This window comes from Moschus berezovskii, chromosome X (genome assembly GCF_049115385.1).
Source record: "Moschus berezovskii isolate FMDL1 chromosome X, NW_MosBer_1.0, whole genome shotgun sequence".
Taxonomy (NCBI): domain Eukaryota; kingdom Metazoa; phylum Chordata; class Mammalia; order Artiodactyla; family Moschidae; genus Moschus; species Moschus berezovskii.
In genome coordinates this window covers 8912427-8934391 of record NC_142488.1, presented here as the reverse complement: position 1 = coordinate 8934391, position 21965 = coordinate 8912427, and the positions used below count along the sequence as shown (strand labels likewise).

General features: G+C 46.2%; 1 protein-coding gene across 4 annotated transcripts in view; it reads right to left on the bottom strand.

The window, feature by feature from the left end:
• WWC3 (WWC family member 3) overlaps positions 1 to 21965 on the bottom strand; it is a 111836-nt gene that overhangs the window by 70686 nt on the left and 19185 nt on the right. For all 4 annotated transcript variants that reach the window (XM_055438024.2, XM_055438025.2, XM_055438026.2 and 1 more), the window contains exon 2: positions 1158 to 1267. In XM_055438024.2, the coding sequence (XP_055293999.2) occupies positions 1158 to 1267 (110 nt within the window). The remainder of the gene's footprint in view (positions 1 to 1157; positions 1268 to 21965) is intronic.

Sequence of the window (21965 nt, the reverse complement as noted above, 5' to 3'; positions counted from 1 at the left end):
TGATTACTCGGTTTCCAGGTTCGTGGCCATGTCTAGTGTGTCATATCGAATCCTTGAGGGTGGATCCTGGGACTCACTTTCCTAAGTCACCAGCACGGAGGGATGCTTTGTAAAACTTGCTGTGACTTAGTGAGCAGGAGAGCAAGGCACACCCACAGCAAAGAAGGGGACACAGCAGGAGGAGAAGCAATGTTTACGAGAGACGAGCCAGCACAAGGTGATCCTGGGCCTCGGCAGGCTTTCCAGAAAAGTCATGTAAGGCTGATGCCTGTGCCACTCAGTAACGCCACCCAGGCCTGGAGACAGTGGAACCCTGACCTGAGGGGAAGGTGGCCCAGATGGCCAGAAACTCCAGCCGCATGCAGCCCTGAGGTGCTCGGCAGCCAGGCCAAGGGAGCATGGCCCCGGGTGCAGCCTTGCTAAGCACCATGTCCATCCTGTCAGCAGTGGATCTGCCTAAGAAGCCCTCCTGCCCGTGGGGTAACCACCATAGAGGGTGGCAAGGCTGGGATCACACTCACCCCTCTGCTCAGGCATTGGGTAAGAGCCAAATCACTGCAGGCTGAGTACCTGAAAATGCCCCCAGACACCACCAAGTGTCCCTGGGAGGTAACGCCAGCCCGGGATGAGAACCACTGCTCCCAACAATTCTACAGAGAAGGCTGGCATGGTCTAGGACCTGTGATTTTAGCTGTGGTCTTTACATCATTTTCTCCCTTCCCAAAGCTTCAAAAGGCACATTACAGTTAAAAATCAAAGGGATAAGACAAAATGAAGTTCAGATAATCATCTGGTCATTTATTGTTCCAAGAACTTGTAAATTCCACTCTGCAAGAAATACTCTCCTCATTTGGTTAGCGAATTCTATTACCAGACTGCCCGGGAAATTTATAAAATTTATTCCTTCTATTAGGTATTCAAACTCTGCATTCAACATATTCCATGCAGTCCTGGGCAACATACAAGCCAACATACAATCGCTTCAATTTTTGAACAACTCAGCAAACGAAGATTTTAGACGACATTTATAAAATACAGTTTAATGCTGTATTGGAGAGTAACAATTGTTTCACTATACAGAAAGAGTTCCTAGCATCTGTGAGATGAACATGAAGACTCAATCAAATATAACAACTCAAGCATGGTATTCTACTTACTATTTATGTGGTCCATGTAATAAATTCCAATTTGTTTATCATATACAGTTTCCCATCCTAAAGGAAGTTCATCCCCAACACAGTCGGCAAAGGTCAATGGCTTTGTTATCCTGCAAAATAAAATTATGAAAGCAAATGTGAAAGTGAGGTCAATTTCACCTTTGTTGAGCCGACTCTAGAATTTGGTTTCAATACAAAATTCTGCATCATCTCAACAAATTGACTGCTTTTGTTCCGTTTGGTTGGAAAAATAACTTACTGACTTTGCCTAAATAATCATCAGTAACAGTATCAGTATACTCACGGTTAAAAGCATGACTATCCCACAACGCAACTTTAAATACCAGTGAAAACAGATATTGACAGTTACAAAACAGGTAAAACAAGCATCTTCGAAGCTGTATGCTTAATGAGTTGATGACAATGGAATGTGGCTCTGCCGCAACACGAGAGCACCTATGTTTTGTTCTCATTCTCTGACAAATGTTCCCTGGTCTCAACTTTCGGTTTCTGTGCATTACAGTGTCAATGTATTTAAAATGTAAGTTTCATCTACACCCCCACCCCCACTGGGCATAAGCAAAGAAGTTAAATGTTTACCACTGACCAAAGGCAAAAAGCCAAACAAGCATGGTAACGATACAAGGAGATGCCTACTAAAGACTGCCTGGATTCTTTACTCAGTAGGAGTCAGAAACTGCAAAGGATCCTCTTTGTTTTCTGGAGAAAAACAACAAAAGCATATTGTCTACAGACGTTTCTCCTTGAAGTCAATCTGATCCAGGAAAGCTTGGCTTGACACAGAGAGATAAAGGAAAGGTTTTCCAGATAAGTAGAAGCTCCCCCTCCCCTACACCCCATGATCACAGAGATTGACAGGACAGCTGTGGTATAAAACAGGCCACCCCTAAAATTGTCTGAGTCAGGGCAGCTATCTATTCAGTTGTCTCTAAAAATGCACAGTGACTGGTATGCATGAGAATCTGATAACCTAAATTTCACTAACTCAATCTTCCCACATCTCTGTTTCAGTCTCTCGCCCCAGAAAAGTGAGACACCACAACCCCTGCCAAACCCCACAAGACCAGTATGAATTCTGAACATGTTATTTCCCCAAACTGGTTTGACAACAAAGTTCTGTCCCTCTCAGCTGCTTTTACAAACTGATCAACACCATCAAAACAACACTGATTGTTCTCACCTTCATTTTAAACATATGGTTTTAAGAAGTTAGAAGTCAATATCAAAACAGAAATATACATATAGAAAGTAAAACACACCCTTGGAAATCCTCTTAAATACAATGCGCTCAAAACCCCACAACATCACAAGATGAGCCTACTGCATACCCTCTGTCCCGGCCCCAAACACCAACGTCCACAGCACAATTCCTTTACAGGTAGGGAATGGGATAGTGGTGGCATGGTTCCAAGTCAAACAAGTAACGGCAGGGTATTGTGCATGACTCAAGTCCTGAATGGGACCAAACCGCAACAAACACAGTGTCACCTGAAGATAAACTGAGTTCTGAGCACATCTCTGCTATTCTAGATTCATGCATAAGCCTAGAGAAAATGGCCAAGCTCAGGAGCATTCAAAGCATCTTTTATATATATGACCTCACTTAGTCAACAAACATAGGTGGGAAGCCTGCTCTTCCAGCGCTGCTGAACCCAGCTCACTTATTTTGTGTCGTTGTTCTTGTTGAGTCGCTAAGTTGTATCGACTCTTTGTGACCCCCATGGACTGTAGCCCAGCAGGCTCCTCTGTCCATGGAATTCTCTAGGCCAGAATACTGGAGTGGGTTGCCATTTCCTCCTCCGGGGATCTTCCTGACCCCGGGATCAAATCCGTGTCTCCTGTGTCTCCAGCACTGCAGGCGGATTCTTTGCCTGCTGAGCCATCAGGGAAGCCCCTGGAGGATGTGTCATCCTGATAAATAGATGGATAAATCCGAACAGCAGATTCAGAGAACAATGACCCTGTCTCAACTGCCTTTGACCCCCAGCACCTGGCCTAAGAATAAGTACATTGCATTTTTACAAACATTTTGTTCATTAAGAGAAGGAGGATTAATATATTTTACAGTAAAGAATCTGCCTGTCAATGCAGGAGACACAAGGGACATGGGTTAGATCTCTGGGTTGGGAAGATCCTCTGAAGAAGGGCATGGCAACCCACTCCAGTATTCTTGCCTGGAAAATCCCATGGACAGAGGAGCCTGGCGGGCTACAGTCCATGGGGTTGCAAAGAGTCGGACATGCCTGAGCGACTAAGCACACAACACAAGCACTCTCCTACAATCAATAGATACATTATTTCCTAATAGATATATTATTTCCTAATTTCCACTAGTGTAAACACTCATAAGTTCAACACTTCAACAATTTCTCAAATAGTCAAACAGTTTCCATGTAAGCCAGAAATCCTACACCTATGTGTATACCTAAGAGAGACAAAAATATATATCCACCCAAAACAATGCCCACAGCAGCATTATTCGCCATAGCCAAAAGGTGAAAACAACTAAGGGCCATCAACAGATGAATGGACAAATAAAATCTGGTCTATGGATGGAATGTGATTCAGTCATAAAAAAAGAATGAAGTACTGGCAAAAGCCAGTACTGACAGAAGCCAGACACAGAGGCTACATGCGGTATGCATTCATCTACGAGAAATATCCAGAACACGCAAATTCACAGAGACAGAGGGTAGATCAGTGATTTCAGGGTTTGGAGATAAAGTGGGAATGGGGTGTGATTGCTAAGAGGTTAGGCTTCCTTTAGGGGGTGATTACACTAAGAACTAGTGAATGGCATGCTTTAAAGGGAGACTTCTATGGTATACGTGAATTATATCTCCATTTAAAAAACTATGACGAAGGGAACATCTCTGTGCATACAGCTTGTAAATTGCATTTACAATTATTTTCTTTGAAAGATTCCAGAAATAAACTTACAGGGTTAAAGGATATGAAGCTCTTTTCTCTTTATCATAAATTCAATGTAAAATATTCACATAGTAAAATATAAAGCATAGGAAATAAAAGCACCTATGATCCAGAAGTCCCGGATTGATGGTTTAGCTTATTTTCCTGCATTTCTCCACAGCTGACATCACACTAGATACAATTTCACACGCTCATTTTTTTTTCATTTGTGTATTTCCTCATGTCCTTTAAGTCTCTGTCACCATCGCTTTCTATCATGTGAGAATCTCCTGCCACATGCAGTGAACCGTAACTGTTTTACCAGGAACCTCAAGTCATCAATTTAGGCATGTTCCAATGTTCTGTTCTTTCTTGTAAATAATGGATGTGAGCTTAAAGCAAACTCTTGCTGCACACTGCCAAACTGCTTTAACATCAGCACATGCTCCTAGCAGTGGAATAAGAAATGGCCTTTCTCATCACCCTACGGGGATCTCTTGAATACATTTGTTCAAGGGCTCAGGACAAACCTGGACGGCACGAGCATGCTTTACTATCAAAGAACAAGCAGGTATGGCGTGCAGCATAAGTGCCCCAGCATTGTCAGAATGTGGAGGAGTTGGATGATGAAATGAGGGGCTGGGCACTCAGCGTTCCCCAAGGCGAAGCCCCCATGTGGTCATTTCTCCCCAGTCTCCTCCTATCTGAGCAACACTGACCCGGAGTCGCTGACTTCCCCACTTCTCAAACAGCTCTTGTTGGCCTTGGCAGAGGAAATGAATACATTTTGTTGGTCGTTCTTACTAGAGTTGGTCCACAAGAAGGGGGAGAATCTGGAGGACGCAGACATGGGCTTCTTTTTGTTCCCTTTTGCCTGCTGTATCCTGTAGGGGTCTTTAAGAAGTGGCGCTGGTGGGGCGGTGTTCCCTGGTGGCTTAATGGTAAAGAATCTGCCTGCCAACGCAGGAGACACGGGTTCTATCCCTGGTCTGGGAAGATCCCACACACCACAGAACAACTAAGTCCCTGCACCACACCTACTGAGCTTGTGCACTGCAAAAAGAGAATCCACCACAGTGAGAAGCCTGTGCACCACAACTAGAGAAAAAAGCCCGTGGAGCAACAGAGACCCAGCAGAGCTGAAAATAAAATAACAACAACAGAAAAGGAGTGGCACTGGACCATCTCAGACCCTACCAGTTCCCAGGGAAGCTGCCGAGAAACCTTGGATAAGTCATTCCTTCTCGCCCTGGGCCTGCCTCAGTTTCCTAATCTTTAAAATGGAGGAGATCTGATGAATCTCACAGGGTCCTGCTGGCTGGGTGTGGCCTCCTGAGTTACAGCGTGGAGACCAGCTCCATCCACTCCACCTCCTGCCTCCCCCTCCGCCTTCAACAGACTTGTTTCAGACTGTACTAGTCTCCTTACGTTGTTGTGACCAACTGCCACAAAATAGGTGACGTTAAACAACATGCGTCATCCTTCAGCTCCGGAGACTGGAAGCCCAGATTGATTTTAATGAACTAAAACCAAGGTGTCCATAGACTGCATTCTCTGGAGGCCCTAGGGAGAAGCCGTTCTCTCTTGTTTTCCAGCTTTGAGACTGCTGGCTTCTGCGGGGGCTTCCGGCATCTTGAAAGCCAGGCACGGCCAGTAGGGTCTTTCCCAGGATGCCTTCCATCTGCTTCTCCCTATTCCGCTCATAAAGCCCCTCGAGATTACATGGGCCCAGTCAGATCATCAAGGGTCACTCCTCCCCAATTCCAAGATCCTTTATTTAGTCACATATGCAAAGCCCGTCTTGCCATGGAAGGCAACATATTCATAGGTCCCTGGGAGTAGGACGTGGACACCTGAAGAAGTCATTATTCTGCCAAGCAAATAGCCAGCATGAGACTGCAGCGTGACAGAGAGCAGAGCCAGAGCCTGTGGCCCAGTAACTCAAAAACTATGCATTCTTCCCTCCCAGTGGGGCTCAGGGGGCTGGAATATCTGACATCAACTACCTCGAACTGCAGGAAAATAAAGGTGAGCAGCAAAAGGTGAGAGCAGGGAGAAGCAATCAAAGTATAATCATTGATCTTTCTTTTTCAGTCCATGAAGGCAAATGAATTTATTTGGATGATATACAACCTTCCTAATGGTGACTTTTTTAAAAACTGAGGTAACCAGGTGGCTCAGCAGCAAAGAATCTGCCTACCAATGCAGCAGACCCGGGTTAGATCCCTGTATCGAGAAGATCCCCTGGAGGAGGAAATGGCAACCCACTCCAGTATTCTTGCCTGGAGAATTCTATGGACAGAGGAACCTGGCAGGCTACAGGTTCACAAAAGAGTCGGACATGACTAAAGAACTAAACAACAACAACACTGGCTTAAAACATTAAATACCTTTCCTATGTACATTATATTGTGACTTCTGTATACACTCCAACACGCTCACAACCAAAAATTTAGTTTCCATCGGTCACCATCCAGTTGACATCTTTGAATTTAGTCTTTCCCCCTCTCCCTCCCCCTCTGGTAACCAGTAGTCTGTTCTCTGTGTCTATGTGTAAACACCGATTCTGAACACATTTTCTTTATCAAAAGGAGGCCAGGGTAATCCTACAGGACCTCTGCGACACTATCCAGTCTCCTGGAACAAAATAATGTTTTGCTGTTGTTGTGCTAGGTCTCTTTCTAGCTGTGGTGAGCACAGGCTATTCTCTAGTTGCAGCCCACAAGCTTCTCATTGTAGTGGCTCCTCTTATTGCGGCTCCTGGGTTCTAGAGCACAGGCTGAGTAGTTGCAGTGCATGGGATCTTCCTGGACCAGAGATTGAACCTGCGTCCCCTGCATCGGCAGGCAGACTCTCATCCACTGTACAACCAGGGAAGTCCAAGATAATCTACATAGTTTCCATTCAGGCTTGTTTTTTTTAATATGCAATTCAGAGAGGAAACGATTCATCTCCATTTCATTCCAAACCAATCCTCAAGAAATTTACCTTTTCTGATATACCTGGCTCACAACAAGTTTCAGAGCTCACACAGACCACAGACCCAGGCTGTTTGTGATTATTTACTTGGTAGTAATTGGATTTACTTGCATTTTTTTACTTGCATTTTACAGGTATTTCCTTGGATAATTTACCTTTTTGCAGTGGTAGCGCTTCTCCAACTTCAATGGTGTAACACTGACACCCGAGAGCAGGGTTCTCACTGAGCACTGAGCAGGTCCCTGAACTCATGGAAATTACACAAAAACGTTGATGAGCACAGTCCAGGGCTGTTGGCTGATTCCCTGAGATGGTGGAAAAACTTCTCAAAAAGTTGAGAAGCTCATTTCTTTGTCAAGTCTAGAACAGCAATGAATGTACCACAAGCCTGCCACACTAGTCCTAAGAAGCCACTCAAAAAATCACATTTATTAGTTATTTAGAATATACATATACTTGATTTGGCAACTGTATCTAGCCTTAATTCTAGAATTTAGGGTAAAGAGTAATCATACTTGGAACTCAGACTAAACACTACAATTGACATTTCAGTAAGTGACCCAATTTTAGTGATGAGTCTTAGAATTGTTCTTGAATTACATCTGTGATTTCCTTGTTAAATGACTGTGTGCTTAAGAATTTTTTAAAAATTACATATTATCTGTCTTTTCATTGACTCAAACAAAAAAACTAACACAGTTCACAGGCAGATTCCCATGCTAATCTAAAGAGCAAACAGCTCCTCAAACAAATCTTAGGGGAAGAGGAAACACAGATTTCATGAATAGCAGTGAATCCACAAGACAAATGATCACAGAGAATCACATGCAGGTAAAACCTTTTCCCCCAGTAGCACAAGACTGCAACTGCAGGAGACCTCCAGTCTCCACCATCTTTGATTTAAAAAACAAAAGCCCACCAGCAGACTCACTGCTTCAGTGGCAACAAGTGTTCCCACTATCTTTGATGCCTCAACCAGATACATCTCACTGAGATTTGTCTAAGTGTCATTCTGAGGGACCAAACAGCATTTAGGGATGCATTTGTCTTCCTGAACCTCTGCCAGAAACAACTCAGCAGAGAATGACTGCTACAGTCTGAATATGTGTCCCCCAAAATCTATATGTTGAAACACCCAACATGATGGAATTAGGAGGTGGGACCTGAGGGAAGTGTTTGGGTAATGAGGGTGCAGCCCTTAGGAATAGTATTAGTGCCCTTATAGAAAACCCTAGAGAGCTGCATAACACTCCCACCTTGTGAGGACACAGTGAGGAGGTGCTGGCTCTGAACTATGGAGAAGGCTCTTACCAGAACCTGACCATGTTGGAGCCTTGATCTTTGATCTCCAGCCTCTCAAACTGTGAGAAAAACATGTCTGTTGGTTACAAGCAAACCAGACTGTGATATTCTGTAATAGCAGCATGGGTGGAGTAAGACAACAGCAAAACCTGAGAAGTTGAGAGAGCCAAGCCATGGAAGAAGTCTGGGTGGATCAAAGAGTCTGGAGAGCCCCTTTTCCACCCTGATAGGCCACATTGAATTGACATGAGCAACAAACTTCTATTCTGTTAAGCAATTGAGACTTTGAGTTGTTTGTTAGAACAGTCAGCTAACACATCTGGAGATCTGGAAAAAGGAGAGAAATACTCAGAACCTGCAGGAAGTCTGAACATTTAACCTTATTTGGTTATGTGAGCATCGTTAGTGATTCAGAGCATGTCAGCCAAGTATAGACATTACTGGGAGAGGGTTGGATGCCTTATCCTTCTCCCGCCATGAAGCTTGGAGAGGGAAGGGGTAAGCAGGACCACTGTCCATATTTCTGTTATTGACAGCACTTACCACTTTGTAATCACACAGGTTCACACACTGGTGAACAAAGTCACAACACCTGAAAAAAGACCACGAACTGGTGACTAAGTAAGTGTAAGGTCCTTCACAGTGTATGTTCTGTTAAATCACTGACAATGCTATTGTTTTCCTCTAAAAACTGGGGGAATGTGATCATTATTCTCATGTGGCAGTATAATACTGTACAAGCAGAACAACATAGTTTAAAATCCTGGGACTGAGGTGCTAGAATGGAGGGGTGAGCAAGAGACTGTCTTCCACAAGCCTCTGGTGGGGATCTGGAAAGAGCCAGGTTCCTAAGAGCATAAAACCTCTGGCAGGGAACTGCTTCCCTTCCCTCAACACCCACTGTCCCCACGCCCCCGAACCGGCCTGTCCACCTGCCTGCCTAGCAAGCTCTGCTCGAACAGCTATTCTCAATCTTGGAGCACTCTCTCTCTTTCCCATGCATCCCTCCTGCCCTCTTCCTGCTCAATCCTGTTGCGTCTTCCAAGATTTGGCGCAGATCCCTCCTGTCCAGGGTCTTGCCTGGTGGATCAGAGGGTAAAGAATCCACCTGCAATGCAGGAGATGCAGGTTCGATTCCTGGGTGGGGAAGATCCCCTGGAGGAGGGCATGGCAACTCAGTCCAGTATTCTTGCCTGGAGAATCCAATGGACAGAGGAGCCTGGTGTCAAAGAGTCAGACATGACTGAGCGAGTCTTACTTTCACTTTCCTCCTGTCCAGCCCCAGCCCACCACAGCAGGAAGTAAGCCGTCCTTTCTTGCGCCAGCCTCAGCATTTCCTCTCTCCTCCTGGGACATTTCCTAAAACTCTAAGTAGAACGTGGTTATCTGCTCACACAGCATCTCCCAGAGCATTTGTTTCCTCTGGGCAAGACTGGCACCTCCTCTGGCTCTGATCTGCCCCCACAGAGTTCCAGGGCGCACCCAATAGGTGCTTGGCTGCACACACAGGGTGAGTCAGACACAACCCAATCGATGACAAAGGCAGCCTGCCGCCCAGTATACATCCACACCGCTCAAGAGCTGTTCTCCCACATCTTTGCGTCCACAGAATATGCTCATGAACAGGTGTGCAGATCTGAGATTGGAGAGACTGGATGCAAGGGAGAGGGTTGCTGCACGGTGGATGCATGGCTTCCTCTTCAGGGCAGGGAGGGACAGGTGCTTGAGGTCTGTTTACCAGAGTGCCAGGAAAGGCAGGCAACCGCATCCCGGACGCACACTGCTAACAACAGAGAGCCAGTGTGGGCTGGAGGGCCCTCACTGGGAGACCCAGAGTCAGCGCGGGGCCTTCCAATCCACCACAGCTGCTTTCCTCCAAGCCCCTGGTGCCCACCCAAACCATCCCTCAGAACCTAGCCCACTCCTGATGGACTCCAATGGCTCCTCCTCCCTGGGCTCCCAACCAGGCTAGCTGGGCACTGGGGAAAAGCCCAGCCCCTGGGGTTCTAAACCGGGGGATATGGAGAAACGATGACTCCCAAGAGTCTGATTTATGGAACCCGCCATTTACAAAGAGGAATGAGGAGAGCAGGCATTCCAAAATAAACAGGCAGAAAGCAGATCCGTGGCTGTCGGGGACTAGAGTGGGAAAGTGGGGGGTGGGAGATGGAAATGTTCTAACACCAAATTGAGGTGATGGTCATCCAGCTGCATTCAGTCACTACAACTTATTGAACTACACTAAAATGGTGACTTTTGTGGTATGTAAATTGCTGTTGTTTTGTCGCTTGCCATGCTGGACTCTTTGTGACCCCATGGATTGTAGCCCGCCTAACTTCTCTGTCCATGGGATTCTCCAGTCAAGAATACTGGAGTGGGGGACTTCCCTGGTGGTCCAGTGGCTGAGACTCCCAGCTTCCAATGCAGGAGGCTGAGGTTCTATTCCTGGTCAGGGAACTAGATCTACATGCCACAACTAAAAGTTTGTGTGTTGCAACTAACACCTGGCAAGGCTAAATAAATAAATTCAGTTCAGTTCAGTTCAGTCGCTCAGTCATGTCCGACTCTTTGCGACCCCATGAATCACAGCACGCCAGGCCTCCCTGTCCATCACCAACTCCTGGAGTTCACTCAAACTCATGTCCATCGAGTCGGTGATGCCATCCAGCCATCTCATTCTCTGTCGTCCCCTTCTCCTCCTGCCCCCAATTGCTCCCAGCATCAGAGTCTTTTCCAGTGAATCAATTCTTTGCATGAGGTGGCCAAAGTATTGGAGTTTCAGCTTTAGCATCAATCCTTCCAATGAACACCCAGGACTGATCTCCTTTAGAATGGACTGGTTGTATCTCCTTGCAGTCCAAGGGACTCTCAAGAGTCTTCAATTAAATAAATATAAATCTTAAAAAAGAATACTGGAGTAGGTTGCCATTCCCTTCTCCAGGGCGTCTTCTGGGATCGGGGATGAAATCTACATCTCCTGTGTTGCAGGCGGATTATTTACCACTGAGCCACCTGAGAAGCCCTGGTATGTAAATTACACCTTACTAAAAGGTATGTTAAAAAAATAAATACACACATGCACTGAGACTCCTAACAAGTACTTCATTTACAATGGGAAGAGACAATTTCAGGATTCCAAGTCATATGAAACTCTGGAGAGAAGGAAAAAAAAAATCCAAGGACATAGGTGACTGCCATCTCACTCATGTTAAGCTGTTATCTGGTGATTTTGATTCACACATTCTAAGTCATGGCTGATCAATGTCCCAGATTCTTCAAAATAGCTAAACACATGTTGAAACATTCTCTAAACCCATCATTCCCAATCCTCTGTATTTGAGTCACATTACTCAACATCATGCTCGTGCTATAGCCACAGCCCATTAGTGAGCTCTGAAATTGACAGAGTAAGTTCCAATCAGTGTTGTGGTTTAAAAAGAAAATACAGGAGCATATCACACCACACAAGGGTAGGACGGTGCATATTATGTCATGAAACTTTTCTTTCTGTTGCACATGTGATACAAATGCTCTCCTACTTTCTGGAGCAGTCAGCAGTACTTTGAAAGACAATGCTCCACGATATACCTACAGGTGAGTGTATCCAGTCACACAAGGACCACCATGCTCAGTGCGTGGGGCTGCTGCCCACCAGCCTGCAGGTTTTGCAGACACCACCTAAAGTGTACAGCCACAGCCATGAGCCCACATTGTGCTCAGGGGGATGGGAGAAACCTTCCTCAATCAGCACAATGATTTTTAAGAAGGTGGGCTCATTATCACCACCTCCACTTTACCTAGGAGGAAACTGAGTTCAGGGATGCGCACCTAAGAACTGGCGAGACCAGGGGGAGATTCCTGCATGGGTCACCGGGGGCTCTCTGCACATCCATCAAGAATAAAGGGTTCCCGTCAGCCAGGATCTACCATCTCTGAGGAAAAGACCAGAAATTAAGATGCTGAATAAGCTTAATAAGAATAAGCATGCGTGCGTGTGTACTTAAGTCGCTTCATTCGTGTCCAACTCTGTGCGACTCTATAGACTGTAGCCTGCCGGGCTCCTCTGTCCGTGGGAATCTCCAGGCAATAATACTGGAGTGGATTGCCGTGCCCTTCTCCAATAGATCTTCCCAATCCAGGGATTGAACCCAAGTCTCTTATGTCTCCTGCATGAGCAGATGGGTTCTTTACCACTAGCACCACCTGGGAAGCCCAAGGATAAGGATATATGCACCATATGCAGATTTTCAATAATCTTTATCCTTCTTACTCTCCTGACAAATTGATAATGATGATTGCTCCAAAGAGACTACAATTTGGGAAGTTAATGACCATCTTATTTTTAATATGACCAAAATGATAGAAAACGAATTTAAAACACCCCTCGCAAAAATAAAATACAGTATTATAGACTTTTGGTTCTTACTACTGAGTGCAACAGACAGGAAGGGACATTTAAAAATTAAAAGGGGAGGTTTTAAGGAAGGATTTGGGAAAAAAATAGCAACAATTGACGGAAGAAGAAAACTCAACTGAAACAGGAGAGGAAAACCCCACTGGCCAAGGAGAGCAAAGAGGCCCAACAATAACATTCTTTAGAAATGGCATCACATGGGGAGGCAACTTGGGAAGGTCTGGCCATCCTTTCAGCCCAGGCACACAGCAACGGAGAAGGCACACGAGTCCGGACTCTGTGATCTCTGTGTCAGCTCTGCAAACACTGCCGGCATCAAACTCTTCCCTGAGCATTGTGCCCAGCTGCAGAAGTCCTGCACCAGGCTTCTAAGAGCAACAGCTCAAGGATTTTATCACCCACCCTTTTTTGCATTAATTACCACCAAAAAATAAAAAATTGATGCACACACAACTTTTTGCATGTGTGCTCAGTCACTAAGTTGTGTCTGTCTGACTCTTTGCAACCCCATGGACTGTAGCCTGTCAGGTTCCTCTGTCCATGGGATTCTCCAGGCAAGAATACTGGAGTGGGTTGCCATTTCCTCCTCCAGGGGATCTTCCCGACCCAGGGATCGAACTCGTGTCTCCTGCACTGGCAGGTGGATTCGTCTGCAGTAACTTAACATGTTTTCTTTTGTGAATGAGAATTCCATTCTTTATAGATGCCCCTTCACACATATCAACATCTGAATCCATGAATAAAAGCAGAAGGGAAAATGCCTGAACATCGAAAGCATACAGTCGCCCATCAAGCTCGGATGAAGGAATACGTGGCAGCTAAGGATGCGGGGACTGGCAAGTTCTTGGTTCTTTTAGGTCCTCGATCTCTTTGGGAACCTGAGACAAGCCATCACTCTCCTCCCTAGGAAAATGTGTTTACACGTATACCCAAAGAGCTGCCCTCATATATACACAAAATGCTGCCTCTCTGGGAAGTCCAGTTTTGGGACCCCTGTACCCAAAGCACCCCATCCAGGGGCAAGAGGCGAGAGAGCTCCTCGTACAAGCTCCTGGGGTAAAGACCAGTTCCAGCTCTAGAGAAAGGGGCAACCAGGCCACTTCTGACCTGCCAAGGAAGACAGGGGACCTGCCCAGGCCTCGTGCAGGTGGGGTGAGAACAGGTAAGTCACAAGGAAGCCTCTGCTGGAAGGCACGGGCCCAGCCTGCGTGCAAGGCTGCAGTTCACAAGCTGCAGGGAGGCCTGAGGAATGGAGGCGGGGCGTTGGACATCCGATCTGTTTCTTGGGAGGAAAGTCCCTCGGGCTACAGGGAAAGTGGACAGCAGGAAGAGGGAGAAGAGGTGGGAAGGCTAACAGGAGTCAGCACTGCCACTGTTTCCGGGTTCCTGTTGGATTCCCCCCACAGGGACATTAGGAAACATGGACCTGAAGGTCTCGGGGGCGGCGGGGGCAGGGGGGAGGTGGGCCTCTGCACTAATGTGGGCCCGCCCCGTGGGAAACTCATTCTCCCTGCAAAGGTTCTACCTCACAGGGGCTCGAGACTCCCCAAGGAGGCAGGATGGGGCATCACTGCCTCTACGGCAGCATCACTGGCGGGCAGATACCAGCGGGGAGTGCAGGCACGAGCAAGGCAGGCCGGGACCACTGGGCTGGAGGAGAATGTCCAGGAACTAGGAAGAAATACCCGCCAGACTGTAGGCACCAGCGCAGAGGCTCTGCGCATGCTCTGCTGGACACTGGCTAGGGAGCTGGGGTCAGGCTGGGCAGGACCGCTGGCTGCTGAGAGCAAAAACACAAGGCCCACCTGCATCCAAAACGGAAAGGAACATCTAGGACAAGTAATTAATGCTTTCTTTGAAATACAAGGTATTTTTGGGTTTTGTTTTGTTTTTAACTACTTGTTGGTGCACATCTCCTAGACCTAAAGCCACCAGCACTCGGCACCTGAGCCCACCTGGTCAGAACTCGGAGATGTCACCCCAAAACACCCTGAAGGTCAATGGGGCTGGCCCCTGGATCACTGCTTCCCATCTTGCACATGGGGTCTGCTTCATGACAGCAGAGGGGACACAAGTGAAGGAAGGAGTTCTTCCCAGGACCAGAAACCGAGGAAGAGCAATGGGCTCCGCCTGCCTGGCTCTGGGACATCCCAAGTCGTAGTTGCTCAGTTGTGTCTGACTCTGTGACCCCATGGACTATAGCCCGCCAGGCTCCTCTGTCCATGGGATTCTCCAGGCAAGGATACTGGACTGGGTTGCCATTTCCTTCTCCAGGGGATCTTCCTGACCCAGGAATCAAACCCTGGTCTCCTGCATTGTAGGCAGATTCTTTACCAGCTGAGTCACCTGGGACGTCAAGGCCCAGCAATCCAATCGCAGAGAATGAGACTGCAAAGAGCAGGCCTTATCCTCCCCAAAACCAGCCCAATGCTCTAGACCCTGAGATGACCTTAACCCATCTTCTGACTCCAAGGGTCCCCAGCTCCCTTTCCCTGCAGAGGCTATCTGACTGCAAGTAGGGGCAATCCTGCTCCCAAGACTCTGTTCTGAATCTTCATCAAAGGGTAAGTGTCTTCAGAAGCCCCCACCAGAAATGTGCACATCACAAAGTTAACGATCCTAGAAGTCCTGCCTCCTCAGTACCCGGCACAGACACTGACCCTACAGTAGAAGTGCACTATGCTTAGAGGCATGAAGGGAGAGATGGAGTGACAGGGAGAGAAGGATGGAGGAAAGGATGGACACAGAGAAGGATGGACAAAGGGACTGATGAAGGGATGGGTAGATGCATAAACAGTTGGATCAGTACATGGGTCAATGGAAGGAAGAAAGGAAAGAAAGATATACAGAGGGATGGGTGGATGATGAACAGAAGGATGGAGGGAGAAAGGGAAGAACGAAGAGATGAATTCATTTAGTGGGGAAGAAACTTCTAGCAAAGGAAGAAGAGAATGGAATGAGTTAAGGGAAAAGTCCATTTTCCTATCGCATCCCTCCTACAAGTCAGAATTCCTAAATCAGGCCCCCTAGGACTTATAGGCAAACACATTCCAGGCAGGCTTAAGGGGCCAGAGGGCAGCCCCGTTCCTTCGTGTCTCAATTAGGCTTTATTTCCTTAGACTGCTTTCCTAACTGGGATGCGGGAAGGTAACAAAAGAAGGAGCTGAACTCAAGCCACACACCAATCAAGGAAAAGTCACCTCAAAATTTGCTATTGATCTGATTCTCGGCGAGGCCACTCTGAGAAAGGGTGGGTGATTTGAGGGTGCCCTAGAGAGGGACTTTCCTGCACTGTCCATGGAGGCAGCCACTAGCCACAAGTGGCTAGCTATTGAAATTAGTTAAAATGAAAAGTTCATTCTTTGGTTGCACTGGTCGTGTTGTAAGCATTCAAGAAATATGTGTGGCTAGTGGCTGCCATACTAGACAGGGCAGACATCAGGGCAGACAGATTGCCATCCCATCATTACAGAATGTTGTATTCGACAGCACTGCTCCAGCCAGTCACAGGGAAGTGGGAGGACACTGATGTCTCATGGGAAGGAGACTGGGTGAAAAGGAAGAGAGAGAAGCAGCAGACAACACCTCACGGAAGTATTTTCCCCAAGCAGCATATATTTTAAGGTTCAAAATCTTAAAATGCATTGACACTCTTTGGTTCACTAATCCTAGCAGCACAGTGATTCTCAACTAGGGGCCACGGTGCCTCCTGCGGACACTTGGTAGTGTCTGAAGACACTTTTGGTTGTTACAGGGGTGGAGGGGACGTGCTGCTGAGTCTGGAGAGTGGAGGTCAGGAATGTTGCTACACTGTCTACAATGCCCAGAGCACCTCCCCCACAAAGACACACCCAGGCCAAGATCTAAAATAGGTGAAGAGCTTAATGTATACAGAGGGGCATCACAGTACTATGTACAATAACAGGAAAAAGGAAACAAGCCAAATGGCCAACAATAGGATGGGATCCAATAAACTACTGCCCAGCAACAATCATGCAACAGTCAGTCACTGGGGACCTGCCACATGCCAGGCTCTGCTCAGGCAATGCAGATAATGGTGGTGCTGGTGGCGGTTTAGTCACTTCACTCATATCTGACTCTGTGTGCCTTTATGGACTACAGCCTGCCAAGCTCCTCTGTCTATGGAATTCTCTAGGCAAGAATACTGGAATGGGTTGCCATTTCCTTCTACAGGGCATCTTCCCAACCCAGGGATTGAAATCACGTCTCCTGCATCGAAGGCAGATTCTTTACTCCTGAGACACCAGGGAAGCCCAATGGGGCAAACAACAAAACAGAATTCCCCTCCTTGGGAGACCTACCTGGGATAATGTTTAAAGTGTGTTTAAAGAGACACTGTAATAACTTGAAAGTGCCTTGCCTACTCGTTAGGGAGAAAGGGTGGCTATAAAATTACTTGATATATGACCACATTTTAGTTTCTGTATTTACAAAAAGAAAAAAGACGAGCTAGAGAAGACAGCCAAACACAGCGGCAGCTGTAGGTAGAGGGCTGGACGGGACTGTGGTATTTCCATACCAATAAAATAAGCCCTTTCTGTCTATTCATTCTATTATTTTTCGAGAGTTTGATATTGAAACTCCAACTAAACATCTTAACTTACCTGCTTAAAAAATAATTGTAATACATAGTGGAACTATACATAACTTTGTATTTTTCAAGTCTCCTGTAGATGTATTATCATACTTTTGTAATTAAAACAATAAAAAATAAATTAAATTAAATAAGCCTCTTCTTTCAGTATAAATCTGTGCCCCGGTGTCCCATACCAGGGGGCGCAGTATAGGGGTATAGATGCTTTATAATACTGTATTCCATTCTCTTATGAATTCTTCCCAGGTTCCTCGTCTCTCTCTCTAGGAGAAGGGTAACCAGGCAGCAAGAGGTGGAAGGACATGACTCCAAGGCTGCCCCGGGCCAACTCAGCCTGCAGATGATGTTCTGTCTGGTGCGGAGTCACAGTCCTCGGGTCATCTACCGAAACACCAATGGATTTCCAGCATTTAACCTCAGGAGATTTGGTTCCAAACATCTGAATTTCTAAGTTTCTTGAAAATCCGAAGAGCTGGCACATGGGGATTATAATCCCCAAAGACAAAAGTGGCTAAAGCTGATGAGGGCCATCCCCTGAGGAAGGGCCACCCACTAGCATGCCACAGTGCCCACCACTCCCTGTTGTCTCTGACATTTGGCAGTTTGGTTGGGGACCCAGCAACTGGTGGGTATTTGGGGCTGTAGTCACCCTGCCAAGGTGAGATGCACAGGTGGGAAGACCCTTGGCAGTACATGGTCCCAGCTGCACAGGGAGCTCCTGCCATGCAGAGCCAGGCACATAGCTTGGATAAATGATGCTCATGGTCTAAGGCGTGTAATCTTGGCTAAGGATGAGTGGGCCTGGGGACCCCACCCTAGGAGAAGCTCTATGAAAACTGTACAGTGCTATTTATCTGTTTCAATACTCACTGCAGGAAAGCTATCTAAGATGCTAGGTGCCAGGAGTTCTCCACCAGGAATTCAGCTCAGTCAGGGAGCAAATAAATAACAAATCGTCACTACCTGACAAACTCCCTCAATGGTAGAAGCACAAAGAGGGCGATGGACACTCAGGGAAGAAATCAATGCAACAAAAACATAAGTGGTTTTCACGTTCAGCAGAAGAGCAAACCCTGACCACCAGTCACTGGTCCCAAACAACAATACAACAGTATCTGCATACAACAATACAAAGGCTCGCTATTCCACCTTTCTTTCCCCTTTAGAAAATGTAATGTTTCTGCTTTCTAAGGTGAAGGCTTATCTACCAAAGTTTCATGACGGGGCTGCAATCATCAGCAAACATTCATTCATTGTTGTGAAGAAGATGGAGTCCGGACGACAGTGGATGTTGACAGTGGATGTTCACAGTGGCTGCAACAAGATCACCAGGGACTTCCAAATTCACCCCAGAAGTTAGACCTCACTGATTTTTCAGGGAGCATGAGCAGCAGTACTTTTAAATACTTTTTAGATAATTATCACTTGAAATCCAGCTTGAGCCATCTCGTATAAGTGTGGCTCTCAAAGGTAAACAGTCATCCATCTGGTATGGGGGGAGAGGTAGCAGGCGTCTCCATGAAGAAGGAAGTCAGGAGGTGAGCAGAGTAAGGAACATGATCAGTTACTTTAACCAGTATCTGCTTCTCAAACTGAGAGTCCTACACCTAGAACATTTAAAATATCTCTATAATTCTAATAATTATTTATTCAGCCCAGGCGTGGGAAACAAGAGGGATGAGGGCAGGCTGGCAAAGACGAGAGAAAGGGAAAGTGCCAGCCAAATACATGGACTTAAAACATTTCACGACAATATTGCATGTGGTAACCAGTAAAATGCCACGCTCACCCCAGGGTCTGTTTCTCCTTTTTCAGAAGGAGACAATGATTCTAAAACAGGCATCAATTTTTTTACTTTATTTATTTTTCACTGGAGGATACTTGCTTTCCAATATTGTGTTGGTTCCTGCCATATATCAACAGAATCAGCCACGGGTTTACGTATGTCCCCTCCCTCTGAACCTCCATCCCACCTCCCACCCCATCCCATCCCTCCAGATTGTCATAGAGCACTAGCTTTGGGTTTCCTGCTTCATAACAGCATATTCCCACTGGCTGTCTATCTTACACATGGTAATTTACATGTCTCTATGCTACTGTCTCAATTGGGGCCAGCCTCTCCTTTCCCCACTGGGTCCACAAGTCTGTTCTCTACATCTGCATCTCCCCTGCTGCCCTGCAGACAGGTCCATCAAGACCACCTTTCGAGATTCCATATATATGCATTCACATATATTTGTTTTCCTCTTTCTGAAGGACTTCACTCTGTATAATAGAGTCTATGTTCATGTACTTCATAAGAACTGACTCAAATGTGTTCCTTTTTATGGCTCAGTAATAACTGTCTATATGTACCACAACTCCTTTATCAATTCATCTGCTGATGGACGTCTAGGTTGCTTTAAAATTGGTACACAGAGTAAGTGATAAGCATGAGATGGAAGGATGGCCAGGAAATTACTCCAAACGCTTTCCTTTGCTTTCTTTATAAGCATGACCATGATGAAGCACTTGAGTGGAACGATACTATAAAAACTACTCAGCTAAACATACTCTGTGCCCTAACTTGGAGTTTAATAAGACACATGAACTTCTATGGAATTGAATCCTTTCAAGATGACCTCTCTTCTGCCCATCAAAATCTGTTCTTACGAGTCCCTACGCTGTTCCCAAAGTGTTTATGGAAATAAGTCACTTTCGACCAGTAGGAGACATGGGGGGTGGGGGGACCAGGGATGGCCTGGGACTGAAGGTACAGGAAGGAAGAACATGGCAGAGCCTCAGCCCCTAGGAACCCAGGGGCAAGACGGGACCCACCAGGGTGATAAAGGATGCTGTGGGAAACACTTCCATGTGAGCAGAAGAAGAGATACTGTGACACAGAGAACCCCAAGGAGTGTGCCCTCTCTTGCCCCCACACCCAGCCTCCTATCAGATGAGAACTTCCACTAGAAAGCTTCACCAGCCAGACTTCCCTGGTGGTTCAGTGGTTAAGAATCTGTGGTTTGATTCTTATCAAATGCAGGGGACATGGGTTTGATCCCTAGCATGTGAAGATTACACATGCCACAGAACAACTAAGCCTGCGCACTCTAGAGCCTGTGCTCTGCAACAAAAGAAGCCAGTGCAATGAGAAGCCCATGCACCACAACTAGAGAGGAGCCCCAGCAGCAACAAAGACCCACGGCAGCCAAAACTATATAAAAATAAATCAAAAGTTAAAAAAAAAGCTCCACCAACTGCCCCACAATCATCCCACCTTCTCAGTTTTGAGCCAAGCTCTCAGTCTCCTTCAGAATTAAGGGTCATGTTGTTCAGTCCCTCAGTCATGTCTGATTCTTTGCAACCCCATGGACTGTACCATGCCAGGCTTCCCTGTCCTTCACCATCTCCCAAGTTTGCTCAAACTCATGTCCGTTGAGCAGGTGATGCCATCCAACCATCTAATCCTCTGCCACCCCCTTCTCCTCCTGCCTTCAATGTTTCCCAGCTCAGAATCTTTTTCAGTGACTCGGCCCTTTGCATCAGGTGGCCAGCATATTGGAGCTTCAGCTTCATCATCAGTCCTTCCAATGAAAATGCAGGGGTCATGAGGTAGGGGGAAAACAGACTGACAATAATATCTTTCTTAAGAGTGGAAAACCACAATGTTCCACATTACCCTGATTAAAGCAGAAATGCTGCGAGCAAGCACCAACAGTATGCTTTGCATGAGAAGAAATCGGAAAGAAATAATAAGTGTACAGCTCAGCATCTCACATGCGAGCTGAGGTGCCCTTCCCATGGGCAGAGAAGAAACAGGCAGATGAAATGTCACCTCCCGAGAGGCCTGAAAACACGACAAGTCTTGGTGGTACTTCAGGGAGGCCAGGCCATCCTGTGATGTGAGTGAGCATGTGGCTCTGCACAGAATATTCTTTTTTACTGAATTTTTTCTCTCTTTTTTATTTCTTAAATTATGAAACTGTGATAACACATTTACAAGTACAGGAGACTTGGAAAATACAGAACAAATTTATATATAGTTTCCCTATATATTACAATTATTTTTAAGTAGATAAATTGAGATTTTTAGTGGAGTTTCAATATCAAACTCTCAAAAATTAATAAAATGAACATATAGAGAAGTAGAAGGATATAGTGGACCTGAAAAGCACTAAGAACCCATTTGATGTAATTGAGGTTTATATAATTTTCACACAACAGTAGAATACAAAAATTCTATTCAAGTTCCCACAGAATATAAACTATCTGTACAGAATATTCTGGAGAATGGGGAATAGGTAGCTGATGCCAGCTGACCTTCTACAGACCTGCCGGGTTCTCTGCTTTGATGACACCAGTCCATTCATGGACAGAGGAGTCTGGTGGGCTACAATGCATGGGGTCGCAAAAGAGTTGGACACAACTGAGCATGCACGCACGCAGTATCCATGCAGCCAGGTTGTCAGTAACCTTAGTTAAACCACTATTTCACCAGGCAGCTGTCTGTTTGAGGGGAAAAGATGGGTTATCAGAACCCGCTGGGTAGGGGGCAAAGGGCTGCACTTACTTTTATTTTCAGAAA